Source organism: Anopheles cruzii, chromosome 3 (assembly GCF_943734635.1).
Source record: "Anopheles cruzii chromosome 3, idAnoCruzAS_RS32_06, whole genome shotgun sequence".
Classification (NCBI taxonomy): domain Eukaryota; kingdom Metazoa; phylum Arthropoda; class Insecta; order Diptera; family Culicidae; genus Anopheles; species Anopheles cruzii.
The window spans coordinates 86,262,780-86,282,444 of NC_069145.1; the positions used below are offsets into that span (position 1 = coordinate 86,262,780).

Consider the following 19,665-nt stretch of genomic DNA (forward strand, 5'->3'; position numbering starts at 1 on the left):
CTCATGGGCGGTAATTATTCACACTTTTCGGAACTCGGAATCCCGGCTGCCCTCGCGCCGCCGTGACTTGTGTTTCACCCACCATTGTTGTGTTTGCGTTCCCCGAGGCCGAACCGGGAGTTTTTGGCCGGCACGGGCCGCCGGGTGGGACACACAAACACACGCTGCTATCATTCGTCTCTATCAGCATCCCGATTCCCAGCGGCGGACCGTAAATAAGCCGTAGGTTGCCGCCGACGTACGACTCTCTGCACGAAACCCAATTAAATCACCGACGACGCTGTTGGTGTCTCCGTCCACGACGTAGCCGATGGTGTTCCAGTTCTTAACAAAGGCGAAAGCATCATCTTAAGCATAATTTTCCTACTAATTACAACACACTCCGAACATCATCCGATGCTGACTAACCCAAAGCTCGATCGTTCGATTAGTCTTTTGAGTTGTGACTTGATCTAACCCGGAACGTAGCGGTGCATTTTCTAATCTAATATCACATACGCTATCGGTTGGTTTGGATTTTTATTACAACTTCGTGTGTTACAGTACACCGACGATCATACGATTGTGCCGCCCGATTCCGCCGCGGCTTTATTCCTATTTTCTCTGGTACCATCTGCTAAAGCAAGCTTTCAAATAATAAATTAATTGTATAGGGCCCGCGGCCAATCCAGTGTTGTGACTGCAGGCAGCAGGCCATCACACCACCACACCTGATCGCAGAGCTGATCGTTCCCTGATCAGCAAGGCCACGTGTCACGTTAACGATGACGCTTATCGATGATGGTGGTTACTGGGTGGATTGATGGGCGTGATCGAGATGGTTTTTGGCATCGGTGGCGCATAAAAGAACAGAAACATAAAGGTCCCAGCATCAGCACAGAGAATTTACGCCACTCTTTAGCGTGTGGGGGCACCACCGTGGGGGGGCACCCCACAAAACGGTTTCGGTTTAGTACGAGCAAACAGTAACTAGTGTATGGTTTATGCTAAGCACTTATTAGCGAGGGGAAGTCTGCTTGGTGGATGCTCCGTGTTAGCTTTGCTAGTGCATCGGCGCTTCCGGATTGTAAAAGGCTAGAAAAGTGTGTATCTGTGTGGTTGTATGTGTGTGTGTTTATAGTGATCACCATTGGTGGGGATCACTCGTGCTCACGTTGTTGTTGAAAAGAACCCGAACAAAAAAGAGGAGCGACCATTTAGCGACTACGGATTTCACCGACCCTATCGGTGGTGTTGCCAGTAAAACATCCACAGTTTGTTGCAACACGAGACCGAGTTCCGGGATGTGGTGTCGTCGCCCCGCAAGTTTGCGTCCTCCTCGTTCAGGACACTGCCATCCCGATCGTCGTCGTCGTCGTCATCGTCACCGCCGAGGCGCCGAGGGCCTCCTCCATCGACGCCATTGAGCTGCGGAGTGGACCGGCGTAGCTGCGATATTTTCGAGTTCCGGTTTAGCCCTTGCGCCGTCTCGAACGATCGGTTGAGCCGTCGATCGTACAGCGACGAGGAAACGCTACCGGTACTGCCGTCGTACCCACTGCCACCTTCGGGTGCCGGTGGCGGAGGGCTTGTCTCCCGGTGTTCCGGCGGTTCGTCCTGCTCGCGACTTGCCGACCGGTGCTGGTACCGGTGCTGGTGCTGCAGATGGTGCTGATGGTGCTGATAGAGATGCGCCTTCGGCGAGTTTGCATTCGTCCACACCGTTTGCTGCTTCGAGACGCGCGACAGCAACGGGGTGTTGGTGTTGGCGTTCATAAATATGTTATCGTAGTTCGAGCCGGACCGCGCAATCGGATTGCAGTACCCGGCGGCACTCGTTTTCGGTGCGTTTTTGGAGCGCGATCCGACGACGACGGCCGGCCGAACGGCCGATTCTTCCGAGTGCGAGCGCCACTCGGTGCTACCGTAGCCCCCGATCGAGTAACGGGCACGTTGCTTTTGCTTTTGCGCCTGGGCCAGTTGGTACTGCTGGTGCTGCTGCTGCTGATTGTGAGGGCCGACCGTAAGGGTGGCGATCGATGCCGCGTACAGATTGAAACTGTTCGGACTCGCTTCGCGCCAAATGTGCGACGAGTTGATGCTGTTCGTCGAGGTGTGCGTACGGCTGTTCTTGATGCCACCGCTGCCCACGGCCGCCGGCAGATAGGAGGACAGGGACGAGCACGCGAACAACGGTAGCTGCGGGTTGGACGAGGAAAAGTGTTTGCTCGTTTTCAGCTTTCCGCCGCGGATCGGCAGACAGGGCGTCCACGGCAACAGTGCTGTATCGTGTGCGTGCGTGCGTGTGTGTGTGTGTGCGTGTGCGGAGGCCACATTTTCCCCAGATTTAGCAACCAACCAGAGGAACCATTTTCCGACAATGGGACATGGTTGGTAAAAATGTTGGCGCACCAAACGCCCCCCCGAGGCCCGAGCATATTCGGAGTCGAGTGGAAGAGAAGAAAGAACACGATAAAAGGTAAAACAGGAGAATATCCTTATCATTTCATTTACAACACGCTTGTGCAAAAATGGGGTATGCAAATGAAAACGAAAAACAAAGGAACAACAAACGTGCCCAATGCCGCCCGGTGGCTTCTAAACTTCTCTCTCTCTCTGTCTGTCTCTCTGTCGTTGGGTCTTCAGCGTGCGGCTTGGTGGATTACTCGGTGGCACACAACACAAAGTGTTAGCAAACTTAAATTAGAAGCGCATAATGCAGCCCATGCAGCCACTCGCCGGGTGGGGGAAAAGAAACTATATTCGGGGAGGAAAACGGAAACATAGCAGTAACAATGCAACAAAAAATCATTCCAAGGTTTCAGAAAAGCAAGCGGACACTACGATCGGAGCCGTGGTTGACACCACCTACCTGAGTGCATCGTGTTGCGCGAGGTGCTCTGATAGGCGGCACAGTACGCCTCGATGACGCGCAGCACCAAAGCGTCCTCCTCGTACGTGGGCGATAGCTTGGCGCTCGGGCTGAACGACAAACTGTGGTGATGAGGATGATGATGGCTGGCACCGTCGGAATTGTTGAGCGAACCGCTACCACTGCCAGCACCACCGCCATGGCCACTACCTCCCCCAACGCAACTCCCAGCGGCTCCACCGATGCTTCCGGTGATGCTTACGCTGCGTCCGGTTCCGCCACCGCCACTGCCACCGGTCGCGATCGAGCTGAGAAACGCTGGACGCAGTGGAGGAGACGGTCTTAGGTTGGTGATGTTCCAGTTAGCTGCGCGATACAAAAAAGAGTGGAGGACATTAGCGAAGGACGAAGGATTCAAACCGTTTGGCCGTGGCTTGGTTTGGTTGTGGTCTTGCCTCTTTCCGAAAAATTTTTTGGACTTGCCACCACCACCGGCACCAGGTTTGCCTCGGGACGGCCCGCCGTGCTCAGGGAGCTCTGGGAAGGTAACAGACTTGGATTCGGTGGATGTTGCTTTAGTTGCTGTTGTTGCTGCTGCTGGACCACCTGATTGTAGCTTAGGTGGTGGTTGAACGATTGGCTGCGTTTGTGTTGCGACATGTGCTGCACGATGCTGGACGTTCCGCTTCGGGACGGATGGCTGCTCCCGGTGGTGCCGGTGCTGCTGGTTGCCGGGGCCGGTGGTGACATCTGAAGTGACGACAGAAAGCATACGGGTCATTAGCACGGGGCCACTTCGTTCATGTGTTCTGATTGAATCATGCCATCAAACAAAGGCACACACACACGCTGGGTGAAGGTTCAGCCAATCTCGCGTGGACATTCATCTAGTCAGCGAAGGCAACCAACCAGGCATCTAGCAACCAATGATGAGCACGAAAGCATTGATTCAGAATTTGTTTGATAGAAATATAGACCTGATCCAGACCATAAATCTGGAAATCATCCGAAAAGAATATCCTTCGATACAGTGGGGATTTATTGTCCCGATAAGCTAGATCCGATTTTTGTGGTGTTGAACCAAACCGTGCCGTGCATGCTGTGAGTCCGTCCGTTGGGTAATCTCAGGCAGTGACAGCCTACTCCAATGGGGTGGAATGATTTGGGGTGAAACAATGTTTGCCGGACGAACATGTTTGCCGGCACATTATGACGAAACTCAGTTTTGCAGGGCTGGTAAAAAAACAAGAATAGTTTGCAAATCTTTTTAACCAAGAACTGAAAATTCTATTGCCACTCCCAAAACAACGCCATCGTCGGATGCGTTCAAGGACATTCATTGGTTGCTAGATGCACCGTGTATGACCGTTCTCTGCGACCATTGCCGACTCGATGAATGCCACGCGAATTATGAGTCACGCTGGTCTGCCACAGAAAGCAATGAAAGGGAACCGGCGGCGAAGGCGTGTGGTCACCAGCTTCACTCGGACGCCGAGGATCACTCGTGGAACGGGGCGGGGTCGGAAAGCGAAATGAAATGCTCTCTACACAGGATTAGTAAAAGGCTTTGAATGAAGGCTCTTTAATGGGGCTCAGGCAGTGCGCTAAACGAAACGAAAATAATAAACCAACTTGCTGTTGCTTGCTGCAGAGCACAACGATCACGAGAAACAACAACAACGCAAATGAGCAGTGGAAGTGAGAAGTGTGTGAGAGAGAGCGCGAGATGTTTGTTCGATCACTCGATCACAAGAAGCCGAATAAAACCGAAAAAGTAGTTTAATCGCTGTTACACTATCGATCACCAAATATGTGGAAATGTCTATCCAAACCATAACATAATGAGCAATAAGTAAAACGATCACAACAATCAAACAACCAAAAAACGAGAGAGAAAGAGAGAACGACTTGGGGACGAAAACTCAGCCAAACAAAAGCAAAAACAAAAGGGAAACACTCTTGCCTGAACCCCGAGCAGCTTCAGTGGTGGCGTTGGAATTGGAGGAAAGATTGGGAGCGATTAAGACACGCGGTTGTTGCGGCTGATGATGCTGCTGATGCTGCTGCTGCTGCTGCTCCTGTGGCCTGTTGTTGGTGATCGTGACCCGACGGTGTGGCAATAGTGGGCCCGACGCAGGTGGCAACTTCAACGGTTCGTGGTTTGGGGTGACAATGAATATCGGAAGCTTCTCTTTCTTCCACCAGTGAGCATACAGGCCCGTTTTGTACGTTACTCTATCGTCCGCCAATGCATCGTCGACGCCCGGTTCTCGGCCCGTGAACGACGCGCGATCGTACAGATTCACCACGATGCGACTGCGGCCACAGTAGTGACGCGGTCCGAGACTCGCGTGCGGCGACAACGGTGCCACCGAGAACGACGAAACACGATCTTCACTCCGGCTGCGTACCGACCGGTGATCGTTTTCAACCCGCGCACCGGATGATTGCTCTATCGTCTCCCCATCAACCCGCTGGTCCTGCGGCAAAGTGTCCTGCGCCGAGTTATGAGAAGGAGGCGGCACTTTAGGATGGTGATCGTACTGACCACTGTCGGTGAATTCGAACTCACTGTCCCGCAGCAGTGCAAAGCGGCCCAAATTGTGGCTGGATCGCGATTGTCGCAAGGACGAAGGCGTCGAGCAGCAGCACGATTCCGGTTCCCCGATACCGGGACCAGTGCTCGTCGATTCTTGCCGTACGCTAGCGTCGCTTATTGCACGCTGCTCTGCATAATCACAAAGAAGAAAATCGGAACCGGAAAATTTAGGCGGACCGTCGGGCGACGAGATCGTACAACTACCGGCCATACCTGAGTCACTCGAGTGGGGGCTGTGGCCGCGCGAGGAAAAGCTACAAAACCGGCACTTCCGGTGGTGATTGTGGTGGTGGTGGGTTTGTCCCAACCGCCTCGGGGTCAATGCCCGGGCCGTGCTCTCTAAATCCTCTCCGTATTCCTCGCTCTTATCACTCAGCACGGTACGGCTGAGGTCACCGGAACTGGGATTGTTATTGGAATCAACGGCGTCCTGTGCACTACCGCCGGGTGGCACCGCCAATTGTCCAGTGCCGGCCAGTTGCACGTACTGATAGCTAACGCACCGTCTTGATGGCGCTGCTGTTCCTGCTGACGGTTCGGTTTTGACGCCACACTTTTGATTCGATTGGTCGCTGCTTTCGGTGCAGTGTGAAGCATCGTCCTTGCCTTTTCTATGATGAGTCGGATTTAGCACAAGTTTTTTATCGGAATTGAGTGAATGCTTACGGAATGGAGACTGCTCGCGCGACAAACACCCAACACTGGGGCCACCATCCGCCGCCGGTGTAAAGTTGTACAACAACTCGGCCGCCATCGCGTCCGGCACCGGAAGGACGGTGGCGGGAAGCTCGAGCGAACTGGAATGCACGCTGCTCCGATCGGTCCGGCCGTTCGTCGCCGGTGCCACCGCCTGACCATCGTCTTTCCACGTAGGAATGTATATTTCGGTTACCGACGAGCTGTTGAACCGATTGCCCACAAAGTACGTCGGCATACTGTGCCGTTCCTCGGCGATTGTTTTCTCCTGCAGCGAGTGATTGATCCGCAGCGACTCGTCCAGGTTCAGCAGATCCTCGCACGCCATTCGCCCGTGCCTGACTCGATGCTCGAAGCTGGACACCTGCGACTGTTCCGAGCACTGCTGCTTCAGCTCGCCCAACAGCAACCGAGCGGTGGACGTATGAATTCCCGACGCTCGACTGGAACCGCCACGCGGATGCGACCCGCCGCGGCTCTCAACGGAATCGTGGTCATTCAGCCGCAGGCAAGGGACGGCAACGGAGCCAATCATTTCGGAGCTGCGATCATTCGTCGCGTCCGCATCATTCGTGCCAACTTCCGCACTTTGTTCGTAGGTGAACGATGCGCAAGTAGCGCTCTCTGGATTTGAACTATGTCCCGATTTGTCCCGTTCAGTGTAGCTTTCGTACACCGTACTGTCCGCGCTGCACCCTTCATTTTCGTCCCTGGCTTTCCCGGCAAAAAATGTAATCGTTTCGTAGGCCTCGTCGTCCGCTTCCTCCGCGTAGTCCAGCGCATTCTGACGCTGCAGATTCGAGCGATCCATCGAACACGACGACGATGCACACGAACCAGAATCGGAACTCGAATCGGACGCGTAACTATGTGTTGGTGGAGCCCGTTGCTTATTCTGCCGATCGGTACCGGCCGAGTCGGGTGACGCTGTTGGTGCTGCTACAGTTTCTTGCGCTTGTGCAGCGGCCTCTTTTTCTCGCCTTTGCATACGGGCGGTCGTCTTATGGCGCTTTCGGCGCATCACGACCTCACTCCGGTCGTAAGCTTGTGTCACTTGCGGGTACAGTAGAGCCTGCACGACGTAGCGCGATAGCTGCCCGGCACGGAACAGTCGCCGAAAGTAGGCAGTTAGCTGAGCGTACGGTGCAGTTGGCGGATAGCTTGACGGTGGATAGGTAACCTCAAACTCGGCACCGTAGCCACTGTACCACTCCCCGTTGCCACCGTACGAACACACCGATACACGCGTACTATAGCCACGCGAATCAAGTTCTAATTGTTTGCGCTTTGCGTTTCGTGTGCCGCAAAGTTAAAGGAAGATTTAAAATGAAGGACAGACAGACAGAGAGAGCGGGGGGGGCAAAGGTGAACGTAGAAGATGCCACCCAGCGGGGTCAAGCAAATGATTGGTCCAAGGGAAAAAAGGTGACGATCAACAGAGAGAGAGAGAAAGAGGGAGAAAGAGAAAGAAAGAGAGAGTGGATAGAAGAAAAAGGAAAATAAAACAGAAATAACATAAATTTGAATGACCCCAAAACGGTTGGCAGCATCAACAGTAGTCGAAAGACCTTCCAAAAGGCAACAAAGTGGTGGACGGACCAAACGGCGAGTTATTTCTGTTTCAAGACACCACGTTCCAGGAGGGAAGCGGACTGTCTGGCCACACCGCGCGCAACAGCGTCCTGCATGTACTTACGTGTGGTGGAGGCTGCGGTATATTAACCGCCGAGCTGCTAACGTTGCGCTTCAAATCGGCCACCGCGCTGCCACTGGTCTGTTGCTCCGATCCCGCACTGCTGCTGTGGCCCGACTTTGCACCGAGCAGCTCGACCCAACGATTCGCTTCCGCTGGCCCTTGGCACACGGCAACGATGCGATCGATCAGCGGCCCACTGATTTCAAACGCGTGCTTTATTTGGTCCGTGTCGTCCAGCCGGCTGACGGTGATGCCCGTTAGTGGCAGCTTGCCCTCGTACTTGAACGCACTCATCCGCTGGCTGACGCTCAGTATCAGCAGCGTTTGCGGAAACAGCACCAGGTAGCGATCTTTGTGCTCCGGTCCGACGGCAACACTGCCCATGTGCAGGATGTCGCCCAGCGTGCTCAGTTCGGCACCCTGCCAACCACGTACCGGCCCGGTCAGTATCTGCAGCTCGAGCTCCTTCTGTCGCCGTGTGGCCGAACAGGACGACGCAATATCCTTGTACACGGCGATACTGCGCTGCGTGTCACCCCGATCCGGGTGTCCGCTTTCCATGTGCCGCTCGAGCTCTTGCAGTATCGCGGCGTACTTATCGACCCGTCGGAAGGGCTTCGACAGCCCCGTAGTTAGCACCAACAGACCCGGCTTGGCGGCTCCCTGCTTTTCCATGAACACATTCAACTCCTCGCTGGACCCGGGAATTACAGTAAACTGTTAGAAGCGACCCCAGAAAGCCATCCACAAGCCAATAAGTGCTTACCGAAACTTATCCACTACTACAATGGCTCGGGGATGGGCGGCACAGTACGCTTGGTGCAGCTTTTTCATCGTCGGCGCCTTCGAGAGAAACGTTTTCCCCACTCGGTCGTTCGATTCCTCGAGCTCGAGCAAGAACTCTTCGTGCATTTCGACCACTTCGACAAAGTTGCACATCAACTGCGTGTACTCGCTGGCGGAGAGGCTACAAACAAAAGGAAAGGACGCATCCACCTTCAGTGGCACAATGAGGCAAGGGTCGGCACAGGGCACTACTTACATTTGACTGGTCTCCAGTGGTTCGAGGAAATTCTCAACCATCCCGCGCAGTTCGGCAACGTGCGCCTTTTCGCTTTCCAACAGATCACGGTACACCACCGACCGGAACGCTTGGATTTCCTCCGGTGGTCGTATCGTTTCCGACAGGGGCAGTGGACCTACAAAGGTTTCGCAGGCCGTTAATGGGAAACGCTCATACAGAAAACGCCCGACCGAATCCTACCGGCATATTCCTTCACGTAGTTGCTCGGGAACCACCCGGTCTTATCGCCGAGCGTTCCTTCCCACCAACCGCCCTCTTCGCGTTGTGTTAGAGTGATGATTTCGCCCTTCTTGAAGCACAGCTCATCGTTGTTGGAACCCTTGAAGGAGTACTGTGCCTGCACGGTGATCGACGAAGTGTCCATTGCGTGTCCTACGGAGACGGAAGCAAAAACAATTACTTAGCCATCACACATTCCACACTTGTTCCGCGTGCGATGAGGTCACCCAACAACCCAACAACCCTTCTTCGTAATACGTTAAGTAATCCAGCTTCAAACAGACAGATCGTATTACAACGGGCCATACCGGGCCATACAAAAATAGTCCATACGCGGTCGCAGAAAGGCAACAACACGAAGAAAAAGTACCACCACTGGTAATGGCCTGTTTTTAGTCCTATCAGCATGACGCACGCAAGTGATCGCCGCGGTGAAGCGGTCTCAGTTGTGGAATTTGGGCATAGCGATTGAACAGAGATGATACTGATTGAAGGGGGGTAAAAATGAAAATCCGTTTCACATTGATAAAGTACTCATATTTATTGCCATTATTTATTTACAATTTAGTGACCGCGCGATCACGCTGATCGCGCGATCGTGCAGTGATTGTGTACGAAATAAATCATATACTTCCAGTGTTGCCCGACCCGCCCGCCCGGACGCCGCCGCTTATTAAATGTCTCATTTCAGTTCGCCCATCCTCGGTTATGGCACACTTCATTCCCGCAATCCGCGGTTTATTTATAACAAGCTAGATTTATGATTCGTGAAATTTTCTTCGCCAAATCGCGTCGGTCAACGGAGCGCGGCCAGTATCCTTTCTGGCGACGGTCGATCGATCGATCGGTTTGAGCCGGGTTCGATGATCGCCGCGCGCGATTGCCAGAGCTCATGCCGTTCGTTGGAGATGTGTTCGATGACCATCACTGGCCTTCGTCGCCGTCGTAGTGCCCGCCGTCGCAGACGCATTGCACATCGTTGACTATTGCGAAAACACGAAAAGATATATTAAGATTATCACCATGATAATGTACCAAAGAAGCACCACATAGTTCTGGTTCATCGCCATGATCACACACGATCGCGCACAGTTGCTTCGTTTTCGAAAAAATCCTGTCCGCCTGATTATTCACGGGCGCGTTAGATGATAAACGGCAAATTGTGGGGTAGCAAGGATCGCCAGGTTCACTGCCGTCGCCGCACCGACTTCACCATATGCAGCCAGCCACCGCACCTGGGGGGGTCCTGCGCACAATGCTGCGCGCCCTGTCGTTTGAATAGTTCTAAAATTATTCGTTTCCTCTTCCGACCTCTCTCTCTGCTGGGCTGGGCTGGCGGCTCACACGCACGGATTAGAAGCAGATTACTGGCTTTCAGATTTAGCATCGTCTCTGCAACAGAAAAACCAAACAAACGGAAACGTTGCTGGCTTTCTTCCTGCACGCCCCAATGCAACGACCAAAAACTTACGCCATCATGTACTACTGCCGCCACCGAGACACAGGCGCACCTCGTATTTCATAACGATCGATTTCCGCTGCAATGCCCGCGCACGGGGTCCTGGACTTGAACGTTCTCACCTCACGGTCACCGTAAAAGTCAACCGAATCCGCGGGAGCCGCCGGACCGACACCGCTCTCTACCGTGCAGAATTCTGCATCACCGCGATAGGGCACAATCGCTACTGCCGAGGAAACCCTAGCCCAGCATTCGCCGTGCGCTGACGGCGACCGTCGTCCCGTTATTTAAAACGGCTCAAAAGTTGGCAGAACTTTTTGAAAGAGAGCAAAAAAAAAAGGTAGTTTCTCCTTACTGGCTGGCTGGCGGCCGGTGCGCACGATCTCCTGACGATCTTCGGCCTTCGGTACGGTCATCAGAAAGGCGTCACGTCTACCAAACGACGGACGTTACGCAAAAATACTCCCGCGGGTGCGAGAGGTGCAGGTGTTTTCAACATGGTTATTATATTTCAAATACGTTGCCCATTGCCCTGCCAGCTCATAAAAAACAACAAAATTGTTGGGAGATTTGCAAAAGTAGTACCAATTAGTTTGCGCGGTTCTCGACACCTCGGCATTGCATACTTTCTTGAACATACTTCTTCGGACGATCAAATCACGGATCGAGTGTGGGAACTTTCGAACCGACGAATGTGTGTCATTTAACAGTAAAATATGACCGCATCAACGGGTGAGAAGCTTGCGCCCCGGAATAATTCATTCTCGTCAACATTGCGCGCTCTGGCATTGCTCCAATTTGGGAGGTAAATGAATCTCATAAACAAGTTGGCCTTAAACGAACCGTGCTAGTGCTCTCTCTCTCTCTATTGATTGTTGATGTCGGTCTCGGTGGGGCTTGGTTAGTGAAATTGCCCCTTTAAAGTGACATGATATGGAATTGATTTATCCATCTTGAAACGAAATTCCGTCAAATCAGGGAACAACATGTTTACACGGGTTGGCGCATTGTTTATTTCGTTGTAAGCCTTAGAGTAAAGGGGATGCACACACCAAATACGTCGCATTGAGCTGTATTAATTTCATTTTTGTTGCAAATGCCATTTAGCATCCCAACTAAGCTTGCTACGATTGCCCCTGTGCCGATGGTTGGTAAACAAAAATCCATTTGAGACGATCAAAGCACTCTGTGGGGTGGCTTCGTTTCTCCGCGCTCACCAACAAGGTGGCACCAATCACGCCGCCCGCCCGTTGGTGTGGACAGGGAATCGTTCACCACGCGGAGAACAACGAAAATCATCTCACACCCATTTTCTCACAGCGTAGCAGTGACATTCAAGATTCTGGGCGGATCGCTCACGCAGCATCCACAAGCCGTCCGTTGCATTGTGGCTTCGCGTTTCATTCGCTACGCACTGCAGACATCGCGACTCCCGGCACTCCGGGAGAGGCGAGCCGGACTTTTCTCGCACGGATTTTATGAACCTTCGTGCGTACCCCTCCAACAGCGACCCTTTTCACAGCGCCTTCTGCGCGGCCGATAGACCGATCTAGGGGACGAGCGCTTCAAAGATTTACCACCATTCGGCGGCTCTCGATCGTCGTGGTGCTATAAATAGAAAAATAAATTTCATGGCGACACACAGAACCCCCCGAAATGTCCAACGATCACCATCCGACAACTACGACGACGACGGCTGTGTTTCTTTTTCATCTGCGATCCCAAACGGCAGCAACAGCGCGCGCGACATGTGTGAATGTTTCGGCGAAAGATCAAGGCTTCCAATGGCTGCTGCGCTCTGCACCTGACGCTTGTTGTTATCAATCGCGTTCAGTGCAAGGTTGACTCATCGATTTATCACCGCGTACTGCGATGGAAAACACGACGCACGGCACCGGAAGCAAGCGGACGGAGGACATTCGCTTTGTGCCCCAGGACACACATTTGGCCTTTTAGACATTCCGGACCGTCCGTTTCTCTCCTCTTCGCTCTCGCTCGTGGTTCGAAAGTTCGTAAAGCAAATACATAAAATATTCCCATACTCAGATTTATAATTAGCATCACTTACACAGGAAAGAGGAAAAGCCGAAAAATTCTCTTTCACCCGAAACCGTCTTCCGAAGGATGGCAAGATCACTCTGCTTCCCAAAAATATTTTCCTCGCTCCCTTCGTCTCGCACACTCACGTCGCCGTCCGGTGTCGAAGAAACCCTGTACGCCCTCTGTGTTCCGTGTGTGGTTCTTATGCTCTGGCCTTTTTGTTCTTCTTTTCTTTCTGTTACTCTTCGCGGTAGGATCCTCCGAAAAGTGCACTCAGCATTCACCAGCGACCAGCAGCAGCAGTTTCATCCTTGGAGCCAGAGCTTCGAACAGAGGCACGGCAAACTGTGACCTCCGTGATGCGTCGGGGCGCGGACAAAAGAACGTAATCGAAGCGAAATCAAGAATTGGTATCACAGATCGCGGAACACCACTCACAACAAAACAAGCAGGTTGCGAACTCCTGCCCACTACGAAGCGTAAAAACTAAAAGGGCAGAACATCATTTTTCGACCGAGTACACCGCCGCACCGCACACACGAGACTTATTTCTTTCCACCGCGGATTGTGTTTGCGACTCTTGCCCGTTTTGTGCGATGAATCTCGCAAGACAGCTGCTCAGGCTGTCAGATCGTGCTGTCAGTAGAGATGCAGGCTGCAGAATCTGTCAAACGCGAACCAAAACACAAACACAGTAGGCGATTCCGGGGGCAGTTCTGCTTCCAGTTTGCGGCTCAAAATGACCGCGATCGACAAAATACAGGCTCTCGATCTGATCGAAAGAGAACTTATTCTGTGTCTCCAAAGCGCCGGTAACAGCAGTTGGCCCGGCCGGGTCGGGTCACCCTCCGTTTTGTGTCGCTTAAGCTCCACTTTTTCAGGTGCGGCACTGTTGGAGCTGAGCAAAGAGAAAACGAGCCAGAAGGCAACGGAAACGAACGTGAACCAATTCCTGAAATCGCTGAACAACGTCGAGTCGAAGCTGTCCGAGCAGATCAACTACCTGACGCAAGTGTCCACCGGGCAGCCGCACGAGGGTTCCGGGTACGCGTCGGCCAAAGTGTTGCAGATGGCGTGGCACCGCATACAGCACGTCAAGTCGCGCATTAAGGACCTGGAAGAGTGCAAACTCCGGTACATACAGAACAACCGTATGCCAGGGAACCGGGTTGGCCAAAACACTGCATCCACCACCGCCGGAGTAATGCTCTAATATGCTCTGGTTTCTTTGCATCAAATAAAAGAGGCGCTCATTTTATTTTCATCATATATCCGCTTTCTCCTTTACGTCTGGCTCTTCAGACTGGCCAATGCCAAAGAACTGGCTCGACACCACGTGCCTCACGCACTGCAGCAGCACGTTTCGCTCGTGCCGGATGTCCGAGTCCAGCAGCTTTTCCAGCATGGTGTTTTGGGTCGATCGCCGCAGTTTCGAGTAGTCCAGCAAGAACTTTTTCGTTGGCCGCTCGCCGATGGCATCACTTGGCTTCCCGCGATGCTTTGGCTTGCTGCCTTGTGGGTCTTTCTCCTCGCTCCGTTCTGCTACCATTGGTGCCGCTGTCGGCGGCACCTCCTCTCTCTGGCCATCATCATTTTGTTGCCCTTCGCCAAGCACCTCCGGAACATCCGGTTTCTGGGCAACGATGCTCGGTTGTTTCGTTTCAATTGAGACACTGTCTTCCCCATCTTCCGATGTGCTCGCACTGTCCGAACCGTAGGCTCCTAGCATACCGAGCGCGTTGCTGCTTGCCGTTGGTTCCCGGTAGTCCTCCAGAGCGGCAGTGCCGGCAAACGCTATCCTCCCGGTACCGGAGTCTTTCTCTGCGGGGCACTTATCGGCCACCTTCCCCCGTCGTCGACGTTTCTGTCTTTTGGAAGCAACGAACGGTTTGTCGTGTTGTGTTTCATTCGCCCCGGGCCGCTTTGGAAATCGTTCCTTATTTTCCTCGATCCGCTCCCCACGCTTGAACCGTTCCTCTTGGGCCTGCTGTCGGACAATAACGTTCTGCTTAGTGGGATACCGTTTGCGACGTTCTTCGCGCCACCGTTCAATCTCTACGTTCGATGGTGGCTTAGCGATCGCTTCCGTAGCATCCGGGCGATTGGCCCCGTGCACCTTGTGGACGTGTTTGTTCATCACCATCGGATGGCCAACGAATGTGCAGCCCGCCACAGCGCAGGGCTGGTGCCGATCGAGATGTTCACGGTACTCCTCTTCGTTTCGGCAGTTCACATCACACCCGGCGCACCAAAGGTTCCAATCGAGGCGAAGCAACTCCGGAACCACATCTTTCTCGAGCCCTGGTGGGCCGCCTCGTGGTGGCTGACCGCACCGAAACGGTTGACGCGGTTGGGAGGGATGACCATTGTAGCCACCGGCGGGCCGCTTCCGTGAGTTGTGACGTTGAGCTGGCAAATACTGCGGTGGTACGGTCGGTCCTCGTGGCCCAAACATAGGCGGCGGTTGTTTATCACGTGGCAGCAACATTCCGGTCGGCGTTGAAAAGTGAGGATTCAAATGCCGATTGTAGCAATCGAGCGATTTTTGTACCTCGTCCTTAAATTTGGGGCCCGGGAGCCGAAACTTTTCGTTCTTTTCTTGCGCCATGCTGTCGGCGCGACACGAGCACGTTTTGTGTTTACTTTCGGTTCAGGCGCGATCGTACGGAGCCGAAGATCAGTTTATGTACTTCCCCAAACGCACCATGAAGCAATAATAATGCGTTGAATGAAGCTTTATAATGGAGGTATTTGGGAATAATTTTGATAATACGCAGCAAAAGATTCGCTAGAACTTTATTGTGACAGCAGAAAGAGTTTAAATAGCATTTTTCGATTTTTATTTCGTTTCCTTCCAGCAAACAAAACTCGCTCGACTCGACCACTTTATACCACTTTTGACAGCAAACGTCATTGCGCTCAACGCAATACCAGTTTCGATGGCGCTTCAATGTTTACCTGCGCAGCAATAGTTACTAACGATTTTGCTGTATTTAACGCTTCACCGTGACCAATCCAAATACTATACACGAACCGCGACCACGAGCACACTATGCCGGATATCGAGGAACCTTCAGTCAAGCCGGTGAGCGATGAAAAAGCGTCTCCGAAACAGACCACCGAGCGCAGTGCGTCACCACCGCGGGAACCGTCGCGCGAAAGCAGCGCGAGCCCGGAACCGAACCGGGTGAAATCGGTTGTAAGGCGTCGTACCGAAAGGAGTGAAGATGGTGAAATCAGTTCCGGCCGTGATTCGCGTTCGCGATCCGCCTCCCGAAGCGATCGGAGAAGTGAGCGTCGCCGTGACCGCAGAAGCCGGTCACGGCGTCATCGACGATCGCGATCCCGCTCCCGGTCGCCGGACCGTTCACGTCGATACGCCCGGGGTTACCGTAGAAGAGATCGCACACGATCCCGAACACGATCTCGATCGCGCTCCCGTCAAAGGGCGGATCGGCGAGAGGATGCCTCACGGCGCACCAAAGCCACCGGTGGTAAGGCGGAAGGTGCGCTCGATCGCAAAGAGGAAGGTGACGAGGCGTTACTGCGCCACGAAAAGCCGGCCATCCGGAAGACGGTCGATCTGCTGACGTCGAAAACGGGCGGTGCGTACATTCCGCCGGCGAAGCTGCGCATGATGCAGGCCGAAATCACGGACAAAGCGTCGGCCGCGTACCAGCGCATCTCGTGGGAAGCGCTGAAGAAGTCCATCCACGGGTTCATCAACAAGGTGAACGTGGACAACATTGGCGTGATCACGCGCGAGCTGCTGCGCGAGAACATCATCCGCGGCCGGGGGCTGCTCTGCCGGTCCATCATCCAAGCGCAGGCCGCCTCTCCGACGTTCACGCACGTGTACGCGGCGCTGGTGGCCATCATCAACTCCAAGTTTCCGAACATTGGCGAGCTGCTGCTGAAGCGGCTGGTCATTCAGTTCAAGCGAGGCTTCCGGCGCAACGACAAGGCCATCTGCCTGTCCGCTTCGCGCTTCGTGGCTCACCTGGTCAACCAGCGGGTGGCGCACGAAATCCTGGCCCTCGAGATCCTCACGCTGCTCGTGGAGAACCCGACGGACGATTCGGTCGAGGTGGCCATCGCGTTCCTGAAGGAGGTGGGCCAAAAGCTGACGGAGGTGTCGGGCAAGGGGATCAACGCGATATTCGAGATGCTGAAGAACATCCTGCACGAGGGCAAGCTGGACAAGCGCGTCCAGTACATGATCGAGGTGGTGTTTCAGGTGCGCAAGGACGGCTTCAAGGACCACGTGGCCGTGGCCGATGCGCTCGAGTTGGTCGAGGAGGACGATCAGTTCACGCACCTGATCATGCTGGACGAGGCAACGGACACGCAGGACATTTTGAGTAAGTCTTCCGGCGGTGTGCAGGCCAACCCGGGGCGGATCCTAATCTTTTTTTCGTTTTCCATCAGATGTCTTCAAGGTGGACAACGAGTTTGAAGCGAACGAAACCAAGTACAAGGAGATTAGCAAGGAAATTCTGGGTAGCGACGCGGAGGACGATGGCGACGGAGATGGCAGTGGGTCCTCCAGTGGCGACGGTGGCAGCGATTCGGACGACGAGGACGGCGCCAGTGACTCGGACGACGACGGTGCGGCGGGAGGCGACGGTTCGCGCAAACAGGACGCCATCATCGACAACACGGAAACGAATCTGGTGGCCCTACGGCGCACCATTTACCTCACGATCCACTCCAGTCTCGATTACGAAGAGTGTGCCCACAAGCTGATGAAGATGGAACTGAAGCCGGGCCAGGAGCAAGAGTTGTGCCACATGTTTCTCGACTGCTGCGCCGAGCAGCGGACGTACGAGAAGTTTTACGGTCTGCTGGCGCAACGATTCTGCATGATCAACAAGATGTACATCGGGCCGTTCGAGGCGATCTTTCACGACACGTACACCACGACGCACCGGCTCGACACGAACCGGCTGCGGAACGTGAGCAAGTTCTTTGCCCACCTGCTGTTTACCGATTCCATCGGCTGGGACTCGCTGGCGTGCATCCGGCTGAACGAGGAGGACACGACCAGTTCGAGCCGCATCTTCATCAAGATCCTGTTCCAGGAGCTGGCCGAGTACATGGGACTGTACAAGCTGAGCACCCGGCTGAAGGACCCGACGCTGCAGGAACCGTTCGCTGGCCTCTTCCCGCGGGACAACCCGAGGAACACGCGCTTCGCCATCAACTTTTTCACCTCCATCGGCCTCGGAGGGCTAACGGATGAGTTGCGAGAGTTTTTGAAAAGTGCCCCCAAGCAAGTGGCTGCACCGTTGCCGGCTCCTGCCACTGCCACTGCTGCGGCGAAAGATGCCAGCGACTCGGATTCCAGCTCCTCCGACTCATCGGAGTCTTCGGATAGCAGCACCAGCAGCAGTAGTAGCAGTAGCAGCAGCAGTAGTAGTAGCAGCAGTGGCTCTGAACCGCAGCGCGATCGACGTAAGCAACGGCGAAAGAAGGAGAGCTCCAAATCGAAAAAGGACGCACACAAAGCCCGCAAACAGACGGCGATGGCGGAGGACAGAAAACGGGACAAGCGCCCGAAGGACAGTGGAAAGAGAAGAAAAGAAAATCCGGAAAACGAGCCGAGACCCGAGAGGCGCGACCCTAGAGACGACTACGATCGTGGACGCGATGATCATCGACGCGACGATCGTTATCGCGTCGAGGTGGCGGCAGACGGCGTTGGGCAGCGGAACCGTGAAGAAAACTATCGCAAACGGTACCACCGGGAGGATGTGCACGACGACGAGCGCCGTGATCGTGAACGTGATCGGTACCGCGAGCAAATGCCGGAACGGAACCGTAGCCGCGATCGTCGTGATCGCCGCTAGGACACACTCGTGTCGCTTAAATTGTGTCAGGCAAATCGCCGGGAAATAAATTATCTTACCTTTTAAACGCATTCTTGTAAAGAGTTTGAAACTGAAAACATCCGAAATAATGAAATGGGGTAGAATTAGAGGAAGGGAAAAACGATCGGGAACGAAATCGAATTTGCTTATTTTACGTTGCTTCGCCAAAAGTTTGCCGGGGCCAGGGCAAAATTAACAGGGGAACATGAACAAATATTTGACATATCAAACATATGGTGGCCTTACCTTTTTGGAAATATATCAAACATTTGCTGCATGAAATGTTTCGCGTGAGTGAGTGAAATTAGCCCTTCTGACGAAACGAAACTTGTGATTTAAGGCCTTTTTTCTTTTCATATCTGTTTTATTGACCACTTCTTACTGGAGGGCCACACGAAGCGAAAATAAACGATTTGACATTAATTGTTACGGAGCGGACCTAACGCGCGAAGGCGAGCGTGGTCCGAAATGATGGTCTCGCGTCCACTTACCAGTTCTGATAATCGACTCTTTTGTCCCAGGACGGACAGGGTAGATGGGTACTACTACCTGACAGTGGCGGGCCCCGAGAGAAGATTAGTTTCCGACTATTAGAGTTCCGACCGGAGTGGTGCAAACCGATTGTATGCAGTCAACATCCGGAAGGGATCTCACTAGCGGGATCAAACGGTCCAACAGTAAAAGACTTAAGACCGGAGCGTTCCGATATCTAATGATAATCCCTTTATGCCATCTATTACAAATCAGCCTCTTATATAGTAAAATTCAGGTAAGATTATACTATTACTGGTTCTTTTTATGCATGCGTTGCGATTCTCGGACGATCTTTTTGGTCTATTTCCGGTTTATTGTTCTAGGTGCTTTGCTATGGCCATGTTTCCTACGCTTATCAGTCGTACTGTTTACATTACTCTTGCCTGAAATGTATTTTCAGATGCAAGTTGGATCAACGCGGGTCCTGGAAGTTTTTCTGCTGAGCTGAAGATGCTGTGTTTTCTAAATATCTGTAATATTTGTAATAATAAGGAAATTTTAAACTCTCACGCTTTGGTTTCTGGTTATATTATACGCAAATTTATATCATACATTCGCCCATAACGCAAGGTTGGCGATCGTCTCCTTCTAAACATTACTCTCTAACGTCAAATCGT

The 19,665-nt window shown here is 53.3% G+C and overlaps 4 protein-coding genes across 4 annotated transcripts; 2 read left to right on the forward strand and 2 right to left on the reverse strand.

Annotated features, from left to right (window-relative positions):
• Window positions 1-1,221: 1,221 nt before the first annotated feature.
• LOC128275753 (uncharacterized) lies at window positions 1,222-12,936 on the reverse strand. Its single transcript, XM_053014363.1, has 8 exons — window positions 12,673-12,936; window positions 9,107-9,298; window positions 8,885-9,041; window positions 8,609-8,809; window positions 7,843-8,536; window positions 3,307-3,601; window positions 2,852-3,217; window positions 1,222-2,261 (listed from the first exon to the last, which is right to left on the reverse strand). The coding sequence occupies exons 2-8, from the start codon at window positions 9,288-9,290 to the stop codon at window positions 1,222-1,224; spliced, it is 2,937 nt and encodes a 978-aa protein (XP_052870323.1). The 5' UTR covers window positions 9,291-9,298; window positions 12,673-12,936.
• Window positions 12,937-13,328: 392 nt separating this feature from the next.
• On the forward strand, window positions 13,329-13,888 carry LOC128272562 (mediator of RNA polymerase II transcription subunit 11). Its single transcript, XM_053010388.1, has 2 exons — window positions 13,329-13,456; window positions 13,526-13,888. The coding sequence occupies exons 1-2, from the start codon at window positions 13,384-13,386 to the stop codon at window positions 13,855-13,857; spliced, it is 405 nt and encodes a 134-aa protein (XP_052866348.1). The 5' UTR covers window positions 13,329-13,383; the 3' UTR covers window positions 13,858-13,888.
• Window positions 13,885-15,252, reverse strand: LOC128271225 (FMR1-interacting protein NUFIP1). Its single transcript, XM_053008669.1, has one exon. The coding sequence runs from the start codon at window positions 15,250-15,252 to the stop codon at window positions 13,909-13,911; it is 1,344 nt and encodes a 447-aa protein (XP_052864629.1). The 3' UTR covers window positions 13,885-13,908.
• A 444-nt stretch (window positions 15,253-15,696) lies between these two features.
• On the forward strand, window positions 15,697-18,493 carry LOC128271226 (pre-mRNA-splicing factor CWC22 homolog). The gene is made up of 2 exons (XM_053008670.1): window positions 15,697-17,005; window positions 17,073-18,493. The coding sequence occupies exons 1-2, from the start codon at window positions 15,697-15,699 to the stop codon at window positions 18,491-18,493; spliced, it is 2,730 nt and encodes a 909-aa protein (XP_052864630.1).
• Window positions 18,494-19,665: the final 1,172 nt, after the last annotated feature.